Source organism: Polyodon spathula, chromosome 20, assembly GCF_017654505.1.
Source record: "Polyodon spathula isolate WHYD16114869_AA chromosome 20, ASM1765450v1, whole genome shotgun sequence".
Taxonomy (NCBI): Eukaryota; Metazoa; Chordata; class Actinopteri; order Acipenseriformes; family Polyodontidae; genus Polyodon; species Polyodon spathula.
In genome coordinates this window covers 975995-994537 of record NC_054553.1, presented here as the reverse complement: position 1 = coordinate 994537, position 18543 = coordinate 975995, and the positions used below count along the sequence as shown (strand labels likewise).

Sequence of the window (18543 nt, the reverse complement as noted above, 5' to 3'; positions counted from 1 at the left end):
CTCGCTGCTGGCTATCAAGCTGCACTCTTAAATGAAGCAACTAATTAGTTTGTAAGATAGTTAATTAATAAATACATCTAAAACCTTATTTGATTTAATGTTGCATGTTTATGCAGCTTGAATGAACAAGCAGTCATTACTAAAGCAGATTGATTTGCAGCGTAACTGCAGTTTAATGTAACTCTGGGTACTATACGATCACAGTGCTGTAGTTTTGACCTCCACTTCATTTGTCAGCTACAGTGCATTCTGTGTTGTTGTTGTTGTTTTAAACTGTTAGAGCAGACTCATTCATCTAAGAGCTGTGCCACGATTGTGCGGGTTAATGTTTACCTGATATTTTGTACAGGAGTGCCATGTAATGATTTTCTGATCAAGTCATCCCATTAGAAGAATAACTAAAGGAAGCTAGACTGTAGGTCACTAAAACCGTATTATTTTAACCCCAATCGAAGTGTATAGTCTTCAGCTTCACATTCAACTCAATTTTAACTACACTCTGCTGTTGTTTGCTCTGGTTTTACTGTGACAGTCGAAGATGACAAAGTGTCCTTTTGTATCAGTCAGATATGGTGGACCAAAACATCTTGAACTTTCTTCCTGATCTTGAACACGGGGAGGTGTACAAGCTGCTATCGTCACACGTGCTCCCGACAGACCCCATCGCTGCCGATTTCCTGGAACGTGAGTCTCTAGAGAACTGGTTCAGGCAGGCCTGAGCTTTGGATTTGGGATGAGGAGATACAATTATTAAATTGCTCAACTTTCAGAGAAGAGGTTTTAAAGCAAAGTGCAAAAACCTGTAGATTAGAAGAAGTCTTAACCTCCAGAGACACTACACTTGTTTCCACATAGCATAAAAAGGAGAAAAAAAAAACATTTCCCACAGGAAGACTGTTCAAAGCAGCGCCATGGTGACCTTTCGCATTCCCTTTGATGTTTGCTGCAGCGTTGAAAGTTAGTTTCATGAATTAAACCTCAAACTCAGTGGTGCTCAGCGAGAGTGGTTTGGGAAGTAAACATGTTTACATTTTTTTTTGCATGAGAGAATAACCTTAATGACTGGCAGTGATTGAACAGTGCAGTATTGCATCAGTGGCACAGGTCTGTATCAGCTGGGTGGATTGCATACTGTTATAGAAGCACAAGGGCTGTGACACAGGGTTAAACAAGGGTGTATTACAATGACAGGTCACTGGGGACGCAGTAGTGAAAGATGAGTGTGTTAAATGTATTCCCTTTGGTGGGTGGCTAGTGTGGTTTTAAATAGATCACACTGTGTATTTTTCTGTGTTTTCGGTATTCTTTATGTGAGGATTCTAACAGTCACCCCCATTATTCTGATTATCAGTGACAGCTTTAGTTTTTCCTTTCTCTATGGTAAATGTGTACAGTGATTTTAGTTAGCCATTGTTCGCCATACATGCCTGTGCATTACCATGCTGTCTGTGCCTGTGCCTGTGTATACTACAGTAAACTTTCATGAGACAAGGATTACCAGCAGATTCTGAGTTTAATCACATACTAGCATGACCTGGTGTGACTCAGATGGGCTTTTACAGACCAGAACCTCTGAAAACGAGTCTGTGATTCTTTAAACAGACCCGAGGCAAATATGAGCTTCGTGATGCATGTGTGGAGATACTGTGCTTTTTATCACAACACCCCCACTGCTGGCCGTGCGCGTCCTCCCCTGCAGTCCCCATTGTGTGTGAAGCGCTTTGCCAGCGTGTCCACGTTGAGAGTGCCAGCTGCAGGTGTTCTCTTGATGCAAAGTGCTTTCCCTGCACTGCGTCCTGGAAGCATGGGAACAATGTGCACGGTGGTGGGGAGAAGTGTTATTGAAACACCAGCGAAGTGCTTGATAAGGTTCCTGTTCACAAAGTTTCTGTCTGCCCTCGCGTTAGTGGCAGTGCTGAGTAAACTGTAACACCCTGTTGGGTTTCTTTTCCAGATGAGACCCATATTGAATTCTTCTGTCATTTAGCCAGAGGAAGCATCGACCCAAAGGAACACCCTACATATGAACATGTGAAATTCGTAGGAGATTTTAAATACCACAACTATGGTAGGTGTTCAGTCTCACATCTGTTTCCAAAGTTTAAGGTAACATTAGCTCTTTTTCATTTAAAATAGCTGCAACATTCTTCCTGATTCGGGTGTAAACTTTTAACAGTGCTGAACTAACCCTGTTGTTAGCTCTAGCTGTGTTATTAGCACTATCTGTGTTGTTAGCACTAGCTGTGTTATTAGCACTGTCTGTGTTGTTAGCACTAGCTGTGTTATTAGCACTGTCTGTGTTGTTAGCACTATCTGTGTTGTTAGCTCTAGCTGTGTTATTAGCACTATCTGTGTTGTTAGCACTAGCTGTGTTATTAGCACTGTCTGTGTTGTTAGCACTAGCTGTGTTATTAGCACTAGCTGTGTTGTTAGCACTAGCTGTGTTATAACGTGTTTTTTTTTCAGTTTGGAATATGCAGATATCTTAAAAAACTAAAGGCGAAAGATTGTTTCTTTTCTGGTATAGCTGCAGTCAGACCATGTGACCTAAAGCAAAGGAAACATGATGCAGCCGTTCATCTACAGCGCTGTATCTGAAATATTTATATATCTTTAAAAAAAAAAAAAGAGAAGGATCAAATGATTCTCAGCACAACAGAAGAGAGACCGATAACAATGTTAAACGCTGTGTTTGCACTTTCACAGTGCCTGCATCGTCTTGTAATGGCTTCGAGCTGGGAATACCAAGAACAATCCGCTCGTCTGCTGAAGAGCAGGTTTGCCTTGTCGCCACTGTCCGCTTGGTCACGCCTCCCTTTTTAAAGGTAAGAGTGTCAGCATGTCTTTCCCTCAAGCAATTTTATCACACATTTGCAGCCCTGCTTCTTATTCACTGCTCTGTATAGCCATGCCTTTTATAAAATCTTTCCCAGTGTTACCTTGATGTGAGTTGGTGAGATTTTTTACCGTTGTTCTTTCTGTGTTGTCAGGATATGTGCAATGTTGAAGAGCCCTGTGATGAATTCACATCACGGCACAGTTTAGAATGGAAGTTCCTATTTCTAGACCACAGGTAAGGCATATATATATATATATATATATATATCCATTTTCTTTACTTCGTGGATTCAGTCTGTGTGGGTGTGTTTCTAGTCCAAACTAGTGGAATTGGTCCGGGGACAGTTTTTTACTTAGTCAGTCCCTGCTATAGCACTGCTATTCCCACCTGGAACGTCTATTCAAATGGACCCCACGTAAGTTACTTCCGGCAGAATAAAAGTGGACATGCTTCAGTTTCCTAATGGCTAATTTCCACTCCAGCCCTTCCAGAGGCTACAGTGAGGTAACTGGGGACTGTTCTGCATGAGCACACCGTGCTGCAGTGAGATAACTGGGGACTGTTATGCACAAGCACACCGTGCTGCAGTGAGATTCTTTCCAAGGGGCTGCAGGGTTAGCATTGGAAATCAGTGCACTGAGGCTACAAACACTTGTAATGGGTTTGATTTGCAGAGCTAGGAAGCCCATTTATTACATCAGCATGAAATAATCACAACAAATTATCTGTAATCAAATCTGTTTTACTGAAGGTTGGAACAATGCGCCAGTCCTTTTTAAAGAAAGATAATGAAATCATTGGAATGCCTTACAAATAAGATGTCAATCCAGACATGTCCTGTTAAAAGCAAATGCCCCGAATTGTTTTTATGTGTATGTTTTAGCATTCCCATGCTGCTTTATAAACTGGAGGGTGGCGAGTGAATGGAGTAATCCGATTGGCTTGCTGGTGTTCCGAGTGAATGGAGTAATCCGATTGGCTTGCTGTTGTTCAGAGGATGTACACTAACTGTCTTGTCTTATTCTCTCTGCAGGGCCTCTCCCATTATAGGTTACTTACCCTTCGAGGTTCTGGGCACCTCTGGCTATGATTACTATCATGTTGATGACCTGGAGCTTCTCGCCCGGTGTCATGAACAGTGTAAGTGAATTCCACATTGGGCTGGATAGCTACCTGTTGTTATAACATGATCCGAAAAACAGCTTAGCTGTTGTTTTAATGCACCAACAAAAACAAAGCAAAAAATCTTATAGTGAGCTAAATTATATTTTATACTTAATCGTAGTTTTTCACTACTATAAATAATCATAATCAAAAATTCTAAATGTCACAGTAATTTAAATCATTAAAATATTAACCTTCCTGCCAAAAATAAACTAAACTAATTCCCTTTATTATTTATTTAAACAGTGGACATTTTTAGATCCACTACTGTTAAGATCTGTTAAATAGACCTCATTATTGAATCTTGCATTGCTCCCATATACAACAGGGTTCTGTTTAAATTGCTGATTGCATGGCCGTGTCTGCCATGTGTTTGTGTTGTGTTGCAGTGATGCAGTTCGGGAAGGGAAAGTCCTGCTATTACCGCTTCCTCACCAAAGGTCAGCAGTGGATTTGGATGCAGACTCATTACTACATCACCTATCACCAGTGGAACTCCAAGCCAGAGTTCATAGTGTGCACGCACACTGTGGTCAGGTGAGAGCGGTGTCACAGCGCCATCTACTGCCAACGCTGGCCGTCTGTCAGGCATTGAGCTGCAAAGTACACAAATCCCAGACACTTTGAAAGACCTTCGACTAAAATATATAGAAACCCTTATATCCCTTACTGCAGTGTAATAATGGGAAACGAAAGCCTTTCCTGGTGAACCCTGTTGTAAAAAGAGTATGTGGAATTGGGTTGACCTCATGCCTGTTGCTGGAGTTGTTATGAATTGTTCTTATCTAGTGAGTCACTAATGGGTTGACCTTGCATTGAAAGACCATGCATTCCCTATGTAAAAAGCAGCCTTGTAGTACACTGGTCATTGGTTCAGGGTCGTTAAGGGAAGCAGCAAAGGTTTGTCTCAGCATTCATTGTCTCAATACTGAACTGTTTCTCTCCAGCTATGCGGAGGTCCGGGCGGAGCGCAGGAGAGAGCTGGGTCTCGAGGAGACGGCATCAGAAATGGCTTCCTCCTCCATTAAGGTATCGTTCAAGTCATGTGAATAAGCGTCAACATAATCCAAAACAGTAGCCGTTTATTACAATGACATTGTAGTGAGTTATAATACAGTCGTCTCCGGCTAAGAGAACTTCCCTGGGGAAGCAGGCAAAGTGTTTTCTTAGTGTGTTCTGTACGACGGAGTTGACCACCAGGCACAACATGAACCAATAAGAAATAAATAAATGTGTTACTTGTCATGATGCATGTGCCTCAACATATGAAATGAACTGAACAAGTAAGAGAAGCAATAGGCAAGTGTATGTTAATAAACTATAAAGTAACAATTAACATTAATAAACTGTCAAACTAAATTAACACAGCACCCCTACACACGTTAAAAAATGCAGCAGCAGCTCTAGATTCATTATGAATACCTGTACAAGAGCAATATTGAAGACATATTATTTAACAGAATTGTGAAGCAACTCTCCAGTACAGAAAACACCAAATTGCTCAGTGACTTCAGGAGCAAAGTAGCGATAGCGTTCCTGTTAAAGTGTTCCAGCTCTTTTCTTGTTGTTCTCCACCCGATGAAGTCCTGTTTGTCTGCAGGTCTGTTAGAGAACCCCTTAGACAGGTTAGGGGGTGTCAGCACTTCCAGCCGCATTCTCAGGAGGGGTTCCACAGACTGCACTGCAGGAATGGGAGCCAGCACTGGAATGGTAATCATACTCACTTCAGGACACCCAGCTGAAGAGGAAGGAAGTTCAGTAGCAGGCTGCATGGTCTGATGGTCTGTTGCTGTGAGACATTCCGGTGCAGAGCGTGGCTGAGAAGTAGTAGGGCACGGTTTAGGATGCTTGGCTGGAGAGAGGAGCCCCCATTGGGGTATCACTCCAGAGCCCCCTTCAGATGTGAAGGATGGAAGACTGCCGGGGTTCCTCTGGAGCACAGTGAGTGCTGCTCATGATGTCTGGACTGCATCGATTCCTCTTGTTTTTTCCACAGAGTCACGAGGTGTACGTGGATATCCGGCAGTGTGGGAACACACAGAAAGCACCCAGGGAGACTCACAGGGAGAAGCTCGGGGTCAGTCAGACTCGCTCGGTGTCGTCTCCCAGTTCACGCAAGTCCTCGCACACCGCCATCTCAGACTCTGCATGTAGGTCACAGCCAGGGACCTGTTTATGTAACTCCCTCATTATCTGAGTTATTACTGGAGTGTGAACGGCCATGCTGGTTTGCATACAAGACGTATAATTAAGGTTTTATTGGTCATCCCTTTTTAAAAGGATCAACTCAAATGTATATTAATATCTATATATATATATATATATATATATATATATATATATATATATATATATATATATATATATATATATATATATATATATATATATATATATATGCAGTCCCAGTGGCCTGTGTTCCCTGAGCTTTGCTGAGACCCCCTTGTGCATTTCTGATGAGATGCTGTTCTTCTTGCTGTGGGTGGAGCTTGTCCAAATGCTTCTCTATGTGTTTCTTATCCTTGCTGTGTGAAGCACTATGTACTGTACGTTACTCTTACATCCTGTCCTTCCCGCTTGTTTCATACAGCAAACTCCTCTCTCGGGTTCACAGAAACAGCCACCCCGTCCTGTCAGTCTGTGTCCTTGGGGCCGGAAATGACCACATCCCGAATACAGGCCAGCAGCTCCCAGGTGAGTCACACGCAACACCCCTGGGAGGAAACACAGGCTCCTAATGGCATGGCTAGGTCTATAAATCCACTGCAGCAGGCTTTAGAAGAGCCTTGCTGTTGTGTGAAACGCTGTGCCCAGGATGTGTGAATATTCAGAGAGTGTGGTTTGGAATGATGTCATGAGCGACTTGTCATGTTGCACACTGACTGTCATACAGCAAGGAAGCCATTTTTTATTGAGGACATCTCAATTATAGGCTTTCCTCGCTCATGAATCACTTTCTTTGTAGAGATGCACGGATGTGAGTGTGTTTGCTGCAGTTTGCCTGGACCCTGTCTGTGTGTGTGTGTGTGTGTGTGTGTGTGTGTGTGTGTGTGTGCGTGTGTGCGTGTGTGTGTGTGCGTGTGCTCTGCACTGTGTCCATGGCGTTGTGTCCACTGTGCTGTGCCCACGTCTCTAACTCTTTTGTTTTATGTATCGGTGACTCCAGGCTTTGCTGCCGCCTCAGACCCCCTCTGACCTGCATCCCCAGCAGCACCCACCCCCATCCTCCTGCAGCCAGCTCCCAGTCATGGTGGGTGTATGTTTAGACCTCTTTGTCAGAGGTGTTGATTGGGTCATACGACAGCTACCTTGACGTTTCACTTCCTAGACCTCTTGGAAACCATTTTGGCATATATATTGATGAACTGTGTATTAAATAACATTTTTACAAATGTTTTCAGGGTTGCGTGTGCGTGTTTGTGTGTGTGTTTGCACATTTATACACAGCTCATACACTAGTGAGTGTTGAGATGCTCCCTGCTCACTTGCCTCTCGTGGGTGCCTGTGTGTTTCACCAGCCCGTGTTCCAGTTTCCTGCCCCACTGGGGGTGATGCATCAGCTGAAGGAGCAGTTGGAGGAGCGCACGCGGATTCTACAGGCTGACATCAAGACCCAGCAGCAAGAGCTGCACGACATCAAGGAGCAGCTGCAGCTGGTGCAGGACTCCAATCTGCAGGTACGCCGTGAGGACGAGGGTCTCACACAACTCCTTCAGTACCAAGTAACAGAATTATCGGAGAACTCTTGGGCACAATTATTTAATGCCAGAAATCCCTGAAACCATTTGTCTTTATCACAGCTCTTTGTTGTTTGCTTTGTTAAGAAAGTGGATCCATATTGTAGTCCTAGAAAGACCCCCCCTCCCCCAGTGGAATGCGTTTGAAAGCACCCCAGCATGCTGATGGAATAAAAATACTGCAGCAATTGCAAACAATAAACTAGTGACAACCACACCACTCTAGAGTGAAGGTTAAAAAAAACGCTTGCTGCCCAAAAGACTGTCTACATTTTTCTTTTAATGTTTACGAACTTCATAGGATGTTTTATTTTATTACCCCAATCCTTCTGTATTTCATAAGAAGATCAAAGCGAATATAAACAGACTTTGCCTCTGAATTTAAAAGGTTCCAGCTGTGTCCTGGGATATAGGGCCCACCAGATTTATTATGTGCTACAGAGCTACAAGGGTGAACTGCATGTGTAACGCGGCACAAATTGGCTTGCAGACTCCCGCGAAAAGTGCTATTTAGGGTTACAGTCATCAGATCTTATCTGCCTTAATCATTATGGAGAGGCCAGGTCTTTATATGTAAACCAGATCCAGTGTTTGTACTCACATTGCTAGCACTGCAGGCTCCCGGGCAGGAATATCTGGTCACTCCCATTGCATCATAAATAAGCATAAATGAGCCTGTGTAAACAAGCATAAACAAGCATATAAAATGATTTCTGCTAATGCTGCCACACGCTTTTGGTTTGAAAGCGTGAGCCTATTGAAGCCAGCCAGTTCCACTGTTTTTAAACCCATTTTAATGGGGGAATGTTGCAATAGGAGTGAACGGATTCCTGCTCAGAGAGGTCAGTGCCTTGACACATCAGACTGCACTTCTGTGCTGACCACTTAGGCCAGTTGCCCGAGAGTTTTTTCAGTAGCTCTAGATGATGGCTTCATTCTTGTCTCTTTGTAGATGTTTATGCAGCCGCCTGCCCCTTTGAGTTTTAGCACTATACAGCACCAGGGCCCAGGAAGGCCCGCGCATCAGCAGCAGTCTGGGGTTATCAGGCAGGCCCAGGGCCTCTCCAAGCAGCCCCCTGCCCTGATGGGATCGGAGCAGTACTGCGGCCCACACAGCTCCTCCCCTCACACGCTCACACTGAGGGAGTCCAGCACAGCTTCGCCGCAGGTATTGAGCCTAGGGAACCAGTGAGTGGGCAGGCTAATGAAATGCTGAATTTGATTAAACTCTGCATGAACCTCTGCACAGGAAGACATTCTCTGTACTGTGGATGCAGGGTATGTGGCATGTAGAATGAGTCTGATAGCTGCAGAGTCTCGAGTGACGTTCCTTGGTGGCTTTGTGGCTGTGAGCTGTCACCCCAGTCTGTGCCGAGAGATCTTGTGATCCTTGGCTCCCTCGGAGAGTGATAGTCTAACGCAGTGCAGGTTTGAATCAGGATGACTCTAGCATTCAAAAGCACTGTGGTTCTTTTACTTTACATTTGTGAACTGCATTCTATTAATAAAGAAGAAATATTGCCCCCTTCTTGGCACAAGGTGAAAATGACATGAAAATGTTTAAATATCAGTGTCATAAAAGCTAGATTTGTCCCAACCCTTTCATCAGCTGTCACATTCTCTGATCCCAGCTGCCTCCTCTATCAGTTTAAACACCCTGGTGTCAGGTTACTGAAAGTACTTTTTATTAACAAGATGAGTCATTGAATCCAAATCAGTTCTTTTTTAGTTTTTTTTTTGTTACAGTTTGTTGATGTTAAATTACGTCGTTAGCACTCATTCAGAAAGAGCTATTTTTTTCCAATATTTTGTGCGTGGTCAAGATGACGCACGCTGTAGGCTGATGTAATAATCACTTTGTTTTTAGCATTGTCAGGTCAGTGGTCTCTGTGTAATTCAATTCGCTGAGGACATCCTAAAATAATGTGAACCAAATGTCAGAGCTGTTTGCAAACTAATAGTACCCTTCGGCACAGGAACTCACTTCTGCTCAGCTGGGCAGGTGAGGCAGTGGTTTACACTGAAAGGTTTGTTTTAAACAGTATCGTGCTCACAGTAGATATACAGCTGTGGGCAAACATTTTGCATCACTTAGAATTTAAGGATTGAGACATTTGTTAAAAAAAAAAAAAAAACAAACAACTATATGAACATAATTTAGATATTTTATTTAACATCATGTAATCATTTGACTTTTCTGAAGCAAAATGAGTTCATTCTGTAAGGTGATGCAAAACCTTTGGCCATAGCTTTGCAGGCTTCAGAAGATCGGTAGTGATTTCACGCCCGTCGCTGCTGATCCAAGCCCTTCCCTTGCATTTTTCTTTTTTGAAGCACGACGTGGTATCTTAATTTAACGCAGTTATCCACAGTGTGGTAGAGATTCCTGATTGGTGGTTACTCTCCGTATGGGTCCTTCCAGGTCCAGCACAGAGTGATGCTGCAGCACGCCAGCATGCCTGGACAGACACATGCCAGCCTGACCATGCCTCTCTACAGCAACCCCATGGTGTTCTCACAGACCAACCCCCAGCCAGGACAGATCTCGGGGACCCAGGACGTGGGCCAGAGGCACAGCGAGTCAAACTTTAACCAGGAAACACAGTTACGGTATGTTTTCTTTTTTTTTTAATTTAAAAAACTAGTTAGAAAAATGATGGTGCTGTGTATGTTAAGTAGGTGTGTGTGTGATTACCTTCTAACCCTAACCCTAACCCTAACCCTAACCATAACCTTCTGACTGCATCAGCTTACATTTTTGTTTCAGCTCTTTAAACAAAAATGTATCTTCAATTTAGAAAGATGAAACACTTATCATTGAACTTACTAAAGTTTCTTTTAGTATTTCTGAATGAACCGCTCTTCATAGTGTTTATAGTTATGGGTGACGCTGGATGAATTGGCATTAAGCCTCTAGTGCTTATTCAGCACCTTTTATGAGAACCAAAAATCTATCTTCAAAAACAAGCCCTTCTCTTTCCCTTTGACAGCGTGCTGCTGAATCAGCCACTGCAGCCCGCGGTGTCACAGAGCAGCGGGAGCGGGCAGTCCTCCCAGTGCAGCTGTGCCATACAGCAGACCAAGTGAGGGCACGCTGCTTCAGAAGCACTCTCTTTACCAGAGCTGCTGGGGGCTCGTTTTTAGTTTTTTTTGTAATTATAGTAATTGTTGAGTAATATACACGTGTGTAAAAAAGATGTACAAAAGGCATGCAGTGTACCTGATGTGAGCTTGACGGCTTCAACCCTTTTACTTTCCTGTCCCTGCTCAGATACGCCCCGGATCAGCAGATGACGGCCCCCTCATTACCTATGCAGCCAATGAGCTGCAGCGCTCTCATAGTGCCATCTCCAGTGTTCACATCGCCTATCATGATTCCACAGAACAGCTTCCTGACACACCAGACCCAGCCCGTCTACCAGCAGCAGCCCCAAGCAGCACAGCACACACTGCAGCTGCAGCAGCACCATCACTTCTTTCAGGTAACTTGTCTTTATCTGTCCAGGAATTCCTGTGTGAAATAATTGAAGAGCACAGTGCAGCAGCAAGGTCTCTGGGGCATTTAGAGCTCATCCACTTTCCTCCCTCTGTTTGGCAGATGCAGCCCCCTGGATCCCTTCAGAGTGGACCGCACCCCCAGCAACAGAGCACCATGACATACCTCCAGCAGCAGCCCCAACAGCAGCAGCTGCTTCCCCAGAATCAGACCAGCAACCTGCCGCGCCCCCGGTAGCCCCGGCCCCAGGGGTGGGAAGCAATGCCGAGGAGGAAGGTCAGCCCATGGTGGAAGCATTCCTTTGTGTAGGGCTGCAGTACTGACCCCAGTCACTAGAGGGAGCAGAGGAACCTGTCTTAGGTGGCCTTACAACTGTAGAAGTTACCAATGCCACTGCCGCATAGTCTCAGGCAAGCATGAGTGCTACTATAAATGTTACTGCAGAGTTCTCTGTGATAGCCAGACAGTGTGAATGGCCCGGGCACTTCATTTCAGTGAAAGGCTGCAGGGGTATTGAGCCTATAGCTGTGTAATAGGGGGGGGGGGGGGGAACCTGTTGCATCAAAGACTGTGAACCGAGTGCTCACCTAATCCTCAGAGAGCTGGTATGGATGAACGGCCGAGACAGCTGACTGAACTTCGCAGGGGGAGGGGTTATTGATGTCACAATGCGTGCTTCTATACCTCGTGTTGTTGGCTTGCCCCCAGACGTGTAGAACATTTTCCATTTTCACAACATTGAGAGGGCTTGTCTTTCTCACAGTGCTGGACTGTTCAGTGCCATTGCTGAGGCTCTTTGTTGTTGTTTTTTTTCTTGTCTAGGTGCGTCGGATAAAGATTTTTAAAATGTATTATTATTATTATTATTATTATTATTATTATTATTATTATTATTATTAGTAGTAGTAGTAGTAGTCTTTTTTTTAAAGTCAATTTTATAAATACTGCTCAGGTAAAAGATTCTGTTGACTATTTCTTTGACAGATGGCTTGTTCTGGAGAAAGTTCATTGTAGCTGAAAGGATGATTTTGTAAAGAAGTCTGCCTTAGCTTGTGGGTGTGCTGTATGTGTTCAAGCTCAGCTCTGACAAGGTTCTCTAGTGGTCAGAAGCACTGTGATGAAAACCAACGCTGCCGTTCTCAAGGTTCTCTAGTGGTCAGAAGCACTGTGATGAAAACCAACGCTGCCGTTCTCAAGGTCTCTAGTGGTCAGAAGCACTGTGATGAAAACCAACGCTGCCGTTCTCAAGGTTCTCTAGTGGTCAGAAGCACTGTGATGAAAACCAACGCTGCCGTTCTCAAGGTTCTCTAGTGGTCAGAAGCACTGTGATGAAAACCAACACTGCCGTTCTCAAGGTCTCTAGTGGTCAGAAGCACTGTGATGAGAATCAACACTGCCGTTCTCAAGGTTCTCTAGTGGACAGAAGCACTGTGATGAGAATCAACACTGCCGTTCTCAAGGTTCTCTAGTGGACAGAAGCACTGTGATGAAAACCAACACTGCCGTTCTCAAGGTTCTCTAGTGGACAGAAGCACTGTGATGAAAACCAACACTGCCGTTCTCAAGGTTCTCTAGTGGACAGAAGCACTGTGATGAGAATCAACACTGCCGTTCTCAAGGTTCTCCAGTGGCTAGAAGCACAGTGATGAAAACCAACACTGCAGTTCTCTCACTTCTCCCAGCTCTAGTCAGTGTCCCCTTGAGGGAACAAAGGGTAAAACCAGGTGAAACATCATGTTGAGTTTATTTATTGAAGTGATTGTAGCTTACTGAACCAGGAAAGTCCTCACTGTAGTGATAATTGCATCCTGGACTGTGTGCAGATGAGGTAGAGAAGAAGTCAATACCAATATGTTTGCTCGTTTGTTATTGTATATAACATAGGCAGAGTGATTCACCCATGTAGTTATGTGATTATGGGACCATTCTGTAACCATGCCAACCCAGAACACTTCTCCAGATTCCAGATACCTTGACCCAGTTCTGTTTGAAGTGCTCTCAGTAATACCCTGCCTTTCTCTGCAGAGGTTCTCCGCCTCAAGCTCTCCTCTCTCTCTGTCTGGCACAGATCCTTTATTCCTCTCACTGAAAGACAAACATCTGCCTTTTAAAGGATGTATTCAGCAGTAAAAGAAATTAAGAAATGATACCCAGCATATAGTTCAATACTGTTTCATTTCATGACAAAGTATTTTTAAACTTCAGTTTTCATCTAAGTGCCTGAAAGCTGATTTCATTTCTCACAGCATACATGATAGCTCACCAGCACCATGTTGGGGTGCAGCAACCTAATCCCTCCCCTTTAATCTTCAACCTTTTGCATGAGAAAGCTGGGCAGGGACAAAGAAATGTTATCTAGGGGACCCTTTTTGACTGCTGCACCTCGCCAATGCGGGTAATCCCTCTCATGTACTGCGATTAATCATTCACTAATTAGCTGACACATCCATTCCAGTGCTTACGTTGCACTTTATGCTGAATAGGCTCAAGGTGTCTCTTCGTTGTTTTTACTCCCTGTCACGTGATGCATTGTTAGCAGGAACGCTGCTGGAACATGGAAACAGTTTGAATCCCCAAGAGAAGTTCCACTGGATTGGCTCACCAGCAGGCTCTGGTAATGAAATCAGAGAAGTGCCCATTAGAAGAAACCAGAGCTCCCACCAACAGGACTGTACTCATTGCACACTAATAATGCATCAGTGGATGTTATGCTGTACACTTGCATTTAAAAAAGAACTGCTTTGAGAGTTGAAGGGGATCCAGCTTGCTGATAACTGTCTGCCAAGCCAGAGCCACAGCCATGTATCACATTTAGTGGCCTCAGTTACCCATTTAAAAAAACCCTTCTGTATTAAATAGTGTAGCATGCAGGTGAGTTGCACTGCTAGAGTTTGAAATGAAAACTACAATATACAGTAAAAGGGGCCTGTTTGAATCTAACTGGCTTCTTGAAATAATTTTTAAAGAGCCGCTGCTAACCTTTTCAGAAAATACATAAAAATTCTCAAAATGGAAAATTATTTTATTTAAGTTTTGTGCACTTGTATATATATATATTTTTTTTAGGTGTTCTGTTTTTCTCTTTTCTTTGGAGCAGTCAGACTTGCTGGTAGAACCCAGTTTCAGAAGTTTGTACATGTAACTGAGTTCAAATCATTTTTTTCGCTTTGTGTGTGAGATGTCAGACTTGTGGAATGTAATACTGTACTGTCAGACTTTCACACCCCACTGGGTCTCATCGCTGGTCCTGGGACCGTCTCTTCACTGTATTTACTGTATTTCTTATCACTCGGTGGGATAGACTGTTTTATATACTTGATAAACTGTGATGTTTTACTTTCATTATAATCGTTTCAATTGGCAGATCCATATGTTTCATTTTAAAAAGTAATTTGTGCAATGTTATAGTCACTTTTTATATTTACACACACACACACACACACACACACACATATATATATATATATAGAGAGAGAGAGAGAGAGAGAGAGAGAGAGAGGAAAAGAACGAACATGTAGCCCTGGGGCTAAAGGCATTCAGCCTACAAGGGGAAACACCTGAGTTTTACCTCTAATGGAATGATGGGTTTGTTTAAATGTGTGTTAATTAATTGTTACTATAATTGCCACGTGTATATAAGCTCTCCTTTGTTCTCAAACTGTGTAGCTTGTGGAGTGAGTGAGTGAGTGAGTGAGTGAGTGAGTGAGTGAGTGAGTGAGTGAGTGAGTGAGTGAGTGAGTGAGTGAGTGAGTGAGTGAGTGAGTGAGTGAGTGAGTGCAAAAAGAAAACTGTGTGCTTGCTTATTATCTGGTAAATGTCTTCCTGTGGGGAAGAACTCAGAAACTGGCTGTTGTTTAGCATCGGAAGGAAGCTCACCTGTCCTGTTATTAGTCAGGTGTTTCCCCTTGTAGGCTGAATGCCCTTTAGCCCTAGAAGACAAATGAAAAAAAAAAAACTGGGATGTACACAAAAGTTTTTAAAAACATTTTTTAATCATTTGAACCTTTTATATCCCCCCCCAAAAAAACGTGCGTGCATGCGTGTGTAGATATGTCATTTATATATATATATATATTTATGTATTACCATGAATGTTTCAAGTCTATAATGGAGAAGAAAGCGACCCAGAGCAGAAAGTGCCTAAGTTAGATAGAGGTGTTTTTGAGGAAGAAAGTTTAAATGATCAGAATCACTAGAACCCAACACAGTGCTTAGTTTGATAACTTAATTTAGCTAAAAAAAAACAAAAACTGACATGGGTCATTCTTGCTTTGGTCATCAGTTTACTATGTTCTGGAATTAAATTCAAATTCAGGAAACCGAAAGTAATATATATAATATTTTTTTGGACATCCTAGATATTAAAAACGCACATGTTAACAGGGCAGCTGTTAAGCCGCTGGTATGTAGAGAGCCCTTCAGTTATTTCATGGTATGCAAAGTGGTATTTGATTTATTGTGACTTGCAATAGATTTCTGCTTGGTTCTGTGATGATGTCCACGACGATAGAATATGCACTTGAAGTTAAAAAAAAAACAAAACAAAACAAAAAATGATACTAATAAACCTGATCCTAAACCACAGCCATTTCTGCCAAAAAAAATGCAGCAGAATAAACACTGTAGCTATTGTATTATACGATGTACATAAAAGAAGCTGATTCGAATACATATTTGTCTATTTTATATGATGTTACGTAGATTGAAATACATTTCTAAATGTTTTATGTTTTAAAGCAAAGTATTTTATAATCAGAAAATCTATTGAAGTGTCTTACAGGGAAGTTCTTTCTAGTCTCGTGTTCGGCAGGCTGGTGTTGCACAGCAATCGGAGACAGGCATTGCCCTGCTACTAGGGCTTGATCCTCAGTGCACAGCGCAAGCTGTAACATATTGTTAATATGGGTTTGAAAATAAAAGACGTTTACAATCTGAACACCAGCACTGTAAAGCCCAGTTTACAGTGATGTTACAAGTACAAGAAATGTGGTGTTTACCTTTTCAATTAATAAATATTTCAAAAATGTGTGCTGCAGTGTTTTATTTTTGTCTTTGCTGTTTTGACACAACACTATCAAAATATATATAAATAAATAAACCAAGCTGTAAATAAACAGATTAAGTATATTTTCCAACTTCTGGCGTAGTGAAAGAGTTGTGGATTTTAGGGTAGCACTTTAAAATAATGGCAGTAAATTAATATGAATTCCAGCTGAATACCAATGGAATGACAGCTGAATATCTTCGGCACTTCCTCTGAGTTCTGCAGTCATTTGGTTTTTAATTCGAATAGATTAAAGCAAACTTTAACAGTGTGGTTAGGTAGTGCTGTGGGTTTGCTCACAGCTCTAGTGCTGTTCCTGGAATCTGTTTTTGTTTTCAAGTAATTTGCAAATGTACTTTAGTTAGAATGTTAAATGGTGCTTTAGTGAAGCGTCAAGCTGGTACAGTGGGCAAATTCATTAATATGAGACTTGCTTGTTGTTTAGAGAACTAGGTTGAAAGCCTCCTTTGTTTTTAAAGAATGTACTGTAGTTCCAATGGAAAAGCAATGGTTTTTAAAGCAGTGAGGTGGTGTAATGAGTTAGTTCAATAGCAGTCCTTTTTGCATCTGAGGACTAACATAAAGAGGTTGATATAAGATTGTGTATGCCATGCTTGCCTCTCTGGTGGTGCAGTGTGATCATTCACTATTATGCTGTGCTGTTTCTCCTTGGGGACTGGGTTCAAATCCAGCTGCCTTCCTTTATTTTCAAACACTTGGTTCATTTACCTTATAGACAATGAAAAATAAAGTTTTTTTTTTCATGGAAGGGAGATGGCACAGTGGGCTGATGCACTAGCATGGTGTGCAGTTTGCCCTTGGATCAACTGGTTTCAAATCCAGCTCCTTCTTTCCTTTATTTTCAAAGGATTGGTTCATGTAACCTTATAGTCAGTGTGACGCTGAGATCCCCTGTGGGAGCTGGTGGTGCAGTGGCTTAATCCCCTGGCCTTCTCTCCCTGAAGACAGCGGTTCAAATCCAGCTCCTGGAGGTGAGTTCCAGAGGTAAGTAATGGTGAGTTGTAAATAATAATGATGTTAGTTGTGTTTCCACAGATGGAGGAGAAGATGACCTTCCCTGGGGAGGATAGGATAGAGGGGGGGGGTCTGGCCCCCCCACCAGGTAGGAGAGTGGAAGGTGGCTGTGTTGCTACCTGGTGTGGAGGAAAGATAAATGTTATTAGTCTCTACTACACCCAAGAAAATGTCTTCTTAATGAATATCATAGTCTTCTTTTTTAACCAACTTCCATGAAAGATGTTGCTTTTTCCCACCAGGCAGCAACACAACCACCTGCCACTCTCCTACCTGGTGGGGGGGGGCCAGACCCCCCCCCTCTATCCTATCCTATCCTCCCCAGGGAAGGTCATCTCCTCCTCCATCTGTGGAAACACAACTAACATCATTATTATTTACAACTCACCATTACTTACCTCTGGAACTCACCTCCAGGAGCTGGATTTGAACCGCTGTCTTCAGGGAGAGAAGGCCAGGGGATTAAGCCACTGCACCACCAGCTCCCACAGGGAGCATTAGCATCACACTGACTATAAGGTTACATGAACCAATCCTTTGAAAATAAAGGAGAGAGAGAACTGGATTTGAAACCAGTCATCCAAGGGCAAACTGCACACCATGCTAGTGCATCAGCCCACTGTGCCATCTCCCTTCCATAAAAACAAAAAAAAAATTTTTCATTGTCTGTAGAGGATATGGTCCAAGCCCCTTCTCAGTGGAGGTGGTTCTGGTAATAAATAGGACTGTCCACTGGTTTTATTCTTTAAACACCGCTGGCACACATCTATTATTTTACACACAGACAGAGGGGGAGGGCAGTAGCAGTCCAGGTCATTCTGTCCCTTATTTTCAAAGAACTGGATCGTTTCCTATATAGACAATGAAAAAGCAACATCTTCCATGGAAGTGATGTGGCACAGTGGGTTAAGTCACTGTTAAGGGTTCAAATCCAGTTTGTTCTTTCCTTTATTTTGGTTAATTTGTCTTATTGTCAGAGTGAAAAATCCAGCTCCTGGAGGCAAGTTCCTCCAGTACGTAACGATGCTGTTTGTGTTTCCACACGTCGACGAGGAGAACAGCCTCTGCTTTTCGGAGGGAGGGTTGGAGAGGATAGAAAAGGCCCCCCCCCCTGTGAGACTTTAAAGTGTTATCATTACTACAGTAAACATAAAAACTTCTACACATTCATTATAACAGGCTGGTATGGAAACTAAAATCCCAGCAGTGCCACTGCTCCGTGTGATCG

At 42.9% G+C, this 18543-nt stretch overlaps 1 protein-coding gene across 3 annotated transcripts in view; it reads left to right on the top strand.

Annotated features, from left to right (window-relative positions):
* The window catches only part of LOC121295747 (neuronal PAS domain-containing protein 2-like), a 42036-nt gene extending 29979 nt beyond the window's left edge, over positions 1-12057 (top strand). For 2 of the 3 annotated variants that reach the window (XM_041220751.1, XM_041220750.1), the window contains exons 7-22: positions 564-684; positions 1955-2068; positions 2707-2825; positions 2991-3073; positions 3873-3979; positions 4393-4540; positions 4951-5032; positions 6000-6153; positions 6594-6697; positions 7170-7253; positions 7522-7680; positions 8693-8908; positions 10163-10350; positions 10731-10823; positions 11012-11222; positions 11339-12057. In XM_041220751.1, coding sequence (XP_041076685.1) covers positions 564-684; positions 1955-2068; positions 2707-2825; positions 2991-3073; positions 3873-3979; positions 4393-4540; positions 4951-5032; positions 6000-6153; positions 6594-6697; positions 7170-7253; positions 7522-7680; positions 8693-8908; positions 10163-10350; positions 10731-10823; positions 11012-11222; positions 11339-11473 — 2118 coding nt within the window. In that variant the 3' untranslated portion in view covers positions 11474-12057. The remainder of the gene's footprint in view (positions 1-563; positions 685-1954; positions 2069-2706; positions 2826-2990; positions 3074-3872; positions 3980-4392; positions 4541-4950; positions 5033-5999; positions 6154-6593; positions 6698-7169; positions 7254-7521; positions 7681-8692; positions 8909-10162; positions 10351-10730; positions 10824-11011; positions 11223-11338) is intronic. The other variant, XM_041220752.1, reaches the window with a different exon arrangement.
* The last annotated feature ends 6486 nt before the right edge of the window (positions 12058-18543 follow it).